Consider the following 7,526-nt stretch of genomic DNA (forward strand, 5'->3'; position numbering starts at 1 on the left):
TCGGCTTAATAGGCTTATGTATGTAGTTATGACTTATCAATATATTATTTCAACATTTATCAGCCATCGATTTACTCATCATCATTCTAAACTAGGGCTGCACAACGATTAATCGTGATTAATCGTTTGCAAAATAAAAGTCTGTGTTTACGTAATATGTGTGTGTTCTGTGTATAATAATTATGTATATATAAATACATGCACATACATGTATACATTTAAAAAATATATACATGTATAAATAAATATACATATTTATATATATTTTAGATTACATATAAATATTTTATATATAAATATAATTTTTTTGTTAAATATATACATGTATGTGCATGTATTTATATATACATAATTAATATACACAGAACACACACATATATTACGTAACACAGACTTTTATTTTGCAAACGATTAATCGCGATTAATCGTTGTGCAGCCCTATTCTAAACTAAGGCAGCAAAATTAAAGGTCCAGTGTGTAATATTTAAGAGGATCTATTGACAGAAATGCATTATAATATACATAACTATGTTTTCAGTGGTGTATAAAGACCTTATATATTGAGCCGTTATGTTTTTATTACCTTAGAATGAGCCATTTCTATCTACATACACCGCGGGTCCTCTTACATGGAAGTCGCCATTTTGTGCCACCATGTTTCTACAGCAGCCCTAAATGGACAAACTGCTCTACAAAGCGTGTTTGCTTGACTGGCTACTCTCTCTTCTTTCTCAGATGACGATATCTTTGTCCTGTGTCGGCCACGGTAGCTTCTCTATTCAATTCGCATCCTCACCACTAGATGCTGCTAAAATTTACACACTGAGCCTTTAAATGAACAAATCCACAAACTAGCCTATTTTGTGATGGCAACATATTAGCATGTAGAAAACGGTAGGCTACATACTTTAATCAATCATCCTGCACGACTAACACATTTCCCTTAATCTCATATTCAATGGTGTTCCAATCAAACACGTTTCCCTTCGGCACGCGCTGCGCCTGGTTAAAATACAGCGCTTTAATCTGGTTTCCGGTGAGGACGTAGTCCCACATGTTCAGGTCCGTGAGCTCGCCGGCAAAACTCTGCACCGTCTCGAAGTCCCCCAGGTGTTTATCTGGGTCCTGGCCGAGCAGAGCGGTGCCCTGCGGACGGATGCTGTGACCCGGTTTATACAGCTGAAACGCGCTGCGGCGTCCGTCCACCCAGAAGGCCGTGAGCCCGGTGCGCGAGGACCAGGTGAGGCACATGTGAGTCCGGAAGGTGGAGAGAGGAGGCAGGTGGAAAAACGCTCCGTCGCCACTGAGATAGAAGGACACACGGCCATCTTTCTCTCTCCACACGTTGAGCTCGTCGAAGTCGGGCGTGCGGTAGGCGAACAGAATGACCTGCCGCTCGCCCTGGAGCTCCGTCGCGACGCGCATGCAGAGGGTGAATGCTGAAAGACCCAGTGGCTTTTTAGGTGTGAGTTCAACAAAGCTGAAATCAGTCTCGTACGGGAACAGAAGCACTTTACCACCAAGACCCACTGCGAGACAAAAACAAACTACTGAAACAAACAAACACAAAACAAGCACAAACTTCTGCTGGTAATCTAACAAATACCTTCAGTAGCCGCTGTTGTCAGAGAGAGCAGACAGGAAAATAAAATCACTGGCACCAACATCTTGCTGCAGGTCTGAGGGAAATAATAAAATAATTTAAAAAATTCAGATAATTATCTCAGTTTGACATACTGTAGGTCTATTAGTGCTTTAAATCTATAATCATGTAAATGATCTAGGGGTGAATCGCAAGTAAAGCATCAAGAAATTACATATTTCATCCTGAAATTGAAATTAAATAATATGAAATAATATGAAATAATATAACTGAAATCCATCCTTTTTTTTTTTTTTTTTTTTGCATTGCAAAATTATTGGTATGACAAACAAACTATCCTCAAAAACTCTCCTTATTTTAAGGTTTATTTTTAACATAAAGAACATTTTAGTAGTTTTATACGTAATACTTTATACTTGTTTAAAATGAAAATCAAAGTAAATGTCCTGAAATTGTCATGATGTATAATATATACGTAAAAAATTGAGTGGTGAAATATGACATTTATTCATCCCTATCCTTTGTTAATCAGAATGTGTGCAATATTATAATAAAAGAGCATTATTAGTATTATTATTATTAACTATCTTAAAATTTCTTTACATATTTTAACACTTAAAGCATTGATGTATAATGCATTATAAAGGTATTCATAATGTACATTATAATGCATTGTATCTTTTCATATATAACTGTAACCAAAGTTAAAATGCATAATTTTGCATAATATAGTAAAATATAATAAAATTAAAAAATGCATAATATAATATTTGCAGATCCCTTGTAACATTTGAAATTGGTTGTTTGTCATGTTATTAATGCATTATACTTTTTAAAGGTTTGTTCAATGAATAGATAAGTATTATAATGTATTATAACTGTGGTTACAATTATTAAAGATATCATACTGTGCATTATAAGGTTAAAAGGCATAATTAATGCATTAAAAATACTTTTATAATGCATTGATCACAAAGCATAAAAAGCATCAAGTTTGAATTTTCTTTCAATTGTTTCAATTTTTCAACAATATATAAATCAAATAATGACAAACAAATGTAAAGCTTCCAGAATACTCACTGCGTAGCAGAAGGGTGTTTATTTCTGCCTCTGATAAGAATCGCTGCTGAGCGCTTCCCTCCTTGCACCGTGATGACATCAGCTATCACAAACCAAACCAACAAAAGATGCAGTGTGAAGATTCACACAATCATGAGACCAATAAACAAAGACGTTTTTGAAATGTCTCTTCCTCTGTACTTTTCTCTCTATCAATCAGTCAAATAAACAGATGCACTCAATTGCCAAACATGTAGACAGAGTTTAATTTATAAAATGATCCTATAAAAGACAATACATAACCTTTTACACAATACAACAAAACTCTTTTTATGTGATTCAAGAGAGCAAAACATATGATACCATTGTCAGAATTTTTGACTGTAGTCTTTTCCTTTTCAGTATCACAGGAGCTGTCAATGTTATGATTTCATGAATTTGTGATCAATCATCTTAATATTTTGGTGAAGGTTCTTGGAATTATTATTATTATTATTATTATTATTATTTTGTATAGATTTGCTTGCATAGGTTTGTGGCTTTGATAAAGAGATGTAGATGTTTGGATATTGCTGGAACTTTGTCTGAATGCAGACATTCCATTACTAAAGCCATGAGTCTGTTTCTCTCATGATGCTCTTCCTGCATGTGACCACCAGACGACAGCAGTGTATCAGACAAATTTCGCTTATGACTTGACTAGGGGTGCTTCTCAATTCTTATAGAGTGCCCTCAGGGATGACGCGTTTTTGTAGGCCAACCCGGAAGTTAGCGGCGCACGGGTTCCCTCGGTTGAAAGCCTATGCATTTTTCCCATAGACTTTTGTAAAATCGCAGAAAATAAGCTCTGTGTTTAAAGGTGCCCTAGATTCAAAAATTGAATTTACCTCGGCATAGTTAAATAACAAGAGTTCAGTACATGGAAAAGACATACAGTGAGTCTCAAACCCCATTGTTTCCTCCTTATATAAATGTCATTTGTTTAAACGACCTCCGAAGAACAGGCGAATCTCAACATAACACCGACTGTTACGTAACAGTCGGGTTGTACGCCCCAATATTTGCATAATGCCAGCCCATGTTCCCAACATTATGAAAGGGATTACACAAGGGTAGCCAGTTAACGTCTGGAGCTGCACACAGCCGAATCATCAGACTAGGTAAGCAAGAACAACAGCGAAAAATGGCAGATGGAGCAATAATAACTGACATAATCCATGATAGCATGATATTTTTAGTGATATTTGTAAATTGTCTTTCTAAATGTTTCGTTAGCATGTTGCTAATGTACTGTTAAATGAGGTTAAAGTTACCATCGTTTCTTACTGTATTCACGGAGACAAGACTGTCGTTATTTTCATTTTTAAACACTTGCAGTCTGTATAATTCATAAACACAACTTCATTCTTTATAAATCTCTCCAACTGTGTAGCATTAGCCGTTAGCCACGGAGGACAGCCTCAAATTCACTCAGAATAAAACTTTAACATCCAAATAAATACTTTACTCACATAATTCGAACATCTTGTAAAGATCCATTTGAGGGTTATATTAGCTGTGTGAACTTTGTAAATGCACTGTATTATAGTCGACAGCTGGTGTGGCAGGGAGCACGCGATTTAAGGGGGCGGCGCCGAGTGTAAATCAGTGCATTGTTAATGATGCCCCAAAATAGGCAGTTAAAAAAATTAATTTAAAAAAATCTATGGGGTATTTTGAGCTGAAACTTCACAGACACATTCAGGAGACACCTTAGACTTATATTACATCTTGTGAAAAAGCATTCTTGGGCACCTTTAACAAAGGGTAATGACACTTACACGTTTTGTCTATCAAGATAATCTTTACAAGTTAACACAACATTTATAGATTTTGAAGCCTAAATAAAGTTGTCAGATGTAAAAGGCTAACAGTAGGCTATAAACGGACTACAGCACACCATAGTCGCGGATCAACGTCGTCACCACCAAGCTTCCTCACACTTTATTTAGAAAACAACTTCATTTAAAAACATGCTCGCTGATTATGATCTGCGCTGTTATTAATACTTATCCACTTTTTCATGAGAAATGCTGTCCAAATGTCCCGTTTTTAATGATGACGTCTAAAGTCCCCGCCAAAGGAAGTAGTCCCTTTTAGCAATTTGTTAGCAACCGCCGATTTTAAGACACAGTAAAAGTTTAAAAAATCACAAGTGGGTTATAACTGGTGTGTTTTATGTCATAGATCAAAACGTGAAAGTATAGAGGCTTTGTTAACCACAGACCGTATATCAGGTATATCATGCACTCATGACTCCTCAGGGAGCCTCCTCACTCCTCGATCCTCACCTCCTCGTAGTGCAATTAGAGAACTGAGATGTCCTTCAAGATGGCTGAGCTTGATCGGTTTCCGGGTCATAGGATGGAGGATGGAGGAGCGAGGAAACGAGGAGGGATATTGAGAAGCACCCCCTGCATTCCATTCGGAAGGGCTCATCCCTATGCCTTAATCCCTTCAAAGGGTTTACCCTCCGGAGTGAGAGCTTCGAAGGGATGAAGGGTGTAGGGGTCAAAAAAACAATTTTTTTGGAACGCACTTCTGTGTCATCTTAACGAGACAATCAAGGAGGAGTAGATTGTGCGAGCTGCACCCTTTGTTTAACGTTAGTTTATTTATTTTAGGTTTATCGTACCATATTGTATATTGTGTCTATGTATTTTAAACATTTGAATGGACTGAGAAAGGGAGCTGTAAAGTATTTTTGTTGAAGTACAATGTCATTTTGACCATAATAATGTGCCAGATCTAACTCATATAAATATTACAGTAGTATAGAAAAATATTATATATACATTTATAGTTAAAATCGAACTCCGAGCCTCCGGTACTCATTCTGTGACGTCAAACAACTTCCCTCTGCAAAGGATCATGGGTGCCGAAATGTCCATCAGTTGTACCCTTCGAAATCCTTCATTCAGAAGGGCCTTTTGAAGTGGCCAATTTTGAGCACTTCGGTTTGGAACGACCCTTCAATATGGCGGCCATGATTATTTTCACTCCGAAGTGCCCTTCGGAGGGCGATATATCCCGTTTGGAACGCACCGTGTGTATCCTCGCTCATGAAGGGAAGCTTCCTCACTCCTCATGGTGCAATTAGAGAATTGAGATGTCCTTCAAGATGGCTGAGCTTGATCGGTTTCCGGGTCATAGGACGGAGGATGGCGGAAGTGAGGAAACGAGGAGGGATATCGACAAAGATATTCTTTGATATTGAGAAGCACCCCATATGCATGGTTACTTCCTGGTTTTCCTTAAGCCAGCTTTTTGGGCATTTCCGGTGAACTGTTATCTGTCATTCTGTACTCGCTGTACATCAACACAAAACCATCAATGGTTGAATTTTTAATGTAGTATTTATATTTTAATGTAGTTTATATTTTAATTTATATTTTAATGTAGTTATTACACTTGCCTAATTTGCCAATAAACCAGTTTTATTGATTGCAATGAAGACAAAACTAATAGGAATGTTTGAATAAGAAATATATATATATGAATGTATGTATGTATGTATATATGCATATGCAGCACAAAAAACTGTATCCAGTTTCAGAGAGAATATACAGATTTAAGATATAGACCATAAAACCCCTTTTTCAACATTCAGCTCTTTGCTTCTAAATTATGCACAGACACTGCAGTTGTAATGCTGAGAAAAATTTATTTGTCAGCCCTTACAGCTTTGTAACTGATTAAAACAGATGGGTTAGACAATGTGTGTGACATTACAACTGATCAGATTCAGTTATTTTCAACCACTAGAACATTTCCACTGGTCTCATATTTGATGGTGTTCCAGTCAAACATGTTTCCCTTTGGCACATACGGTTCCTGGTTTGAATAAACCGCCTTAATCTGTTTGCCAGAGAGAACATAATCCCACATTTTCACATCTGTAATTTCTCCTACAAAGCTCTGCTCTGCGTTAAAGGACCCTACAGACCCTACACACGAATCAGCGTCTTGGCCGAGCACGACGGTGCCGCCAGGAAGAACTGAGTGACCTTTTCTGTAGAGCTTGAAGGAACTGCGCAGTCCATCCACCCAAAAGGCAGATAGACCTGTCTTGGAGTCCCAGGTGACGCACAGGTGAGTGTGAAAGATGGAGAGCGGAGGCAGGTGGAAAAATGCTGCTTTGCCACTAGAATGCAAATACAAGGACAACCGACCATCTTTCTCTCTCCACACGTTGAGCTCGTCGTAGTCGGCTACGCAGTAGGCGAACAGAATGATCTCCCTCCCGCCCTGGGGCTCCATTGCAACACGCATGCAGAGAGTAAATGCTGTCAGACTCAGTGACTTTTCAGGAGTGAGTTTAACAAAACTTGAATTAGTCTTGGTTGGAAACATAAGTACTTTACCACCAAGACCCTCTGCAAGACAAAACACAAAATAAACCATTATTTACTAGACACACAAATCCTGCTCATAACAATCTGTGAAACCTAATCATGTAAAATATGGTACCTTCAGCAGCCGCTGCTGTCAGAGAGAGCAGACAGAAAAACAAAACCAGCATCTTGCTGCAGGTCTGAAAAGTGCAAAAGAAAATCCACTACTCCTGTTAGCAGACAAACTCTTCAACGCTTCATTGTTTTTAACATGAAACTACAAGTTTATTACTAAGGGTTCAATCACTTTTAAGAGATAAAGACAAAAGGTTTAAGATAAGAATACTTGCAATGTTCAACAGGTGATATCAGAGAGAAGATCAGTTCAGATCAGATGTTTGTCTCACAGATGATCATGACTAGAAGTGTCTCGAGTATTTATTTGCAGATTGGGTTGAGGCAGGGCTAGAGTGGGACCCATTTTCAGCCCG

The 7,526-nt window shown here is 37.8% G+C and overlaps 1 protein-coding gene across 1 annotated transcript; it reads right to left on the reverse strand.

Moving 5' to 3' along the window:
- Window positions 1-436: 436 nt before the first annotated feature.
- Window positions 437-7,282, reverse strand: LOC125258246. Its single transcript, XM_048175142.1, has 4 exons — window positions 7,172-7,282; window positions 6,478-7,077; window positions 5,113-5,115; window positions 437-1,529 (listed from the first exon to the last, which is right to left on the reverse strand). The coding sequence occupies exons 1-4, from the start codon at window positions 7,221-7,223 to the stop codon at window positions 913-915; spliced, it is 1,272 nt and encodes a 423-aa protein (XP_048031099.1). The 5' UTR covers window positions 7,224-7,282; the 3' UTR covers window positions 437-912.
- Window positions 7,283-7,526: the final 244 nt, after the last annotated feature.

This window comes from Megalobrama amblycephala, linkage group LG22 (assembly GCF_018812025.1).
Source record: "Megalobrama amblycephala isolate DHTTF-2021 linkage group LG22, ASM1881202v1, whole genome shotgun sequence".
Lineage (NCBI taxonomy): Eukaryota > Metazoa > Chordata > Actinopteri > Cypriniformes > Xenocyprididae > Megalobrama > Megalobrama amblycephala.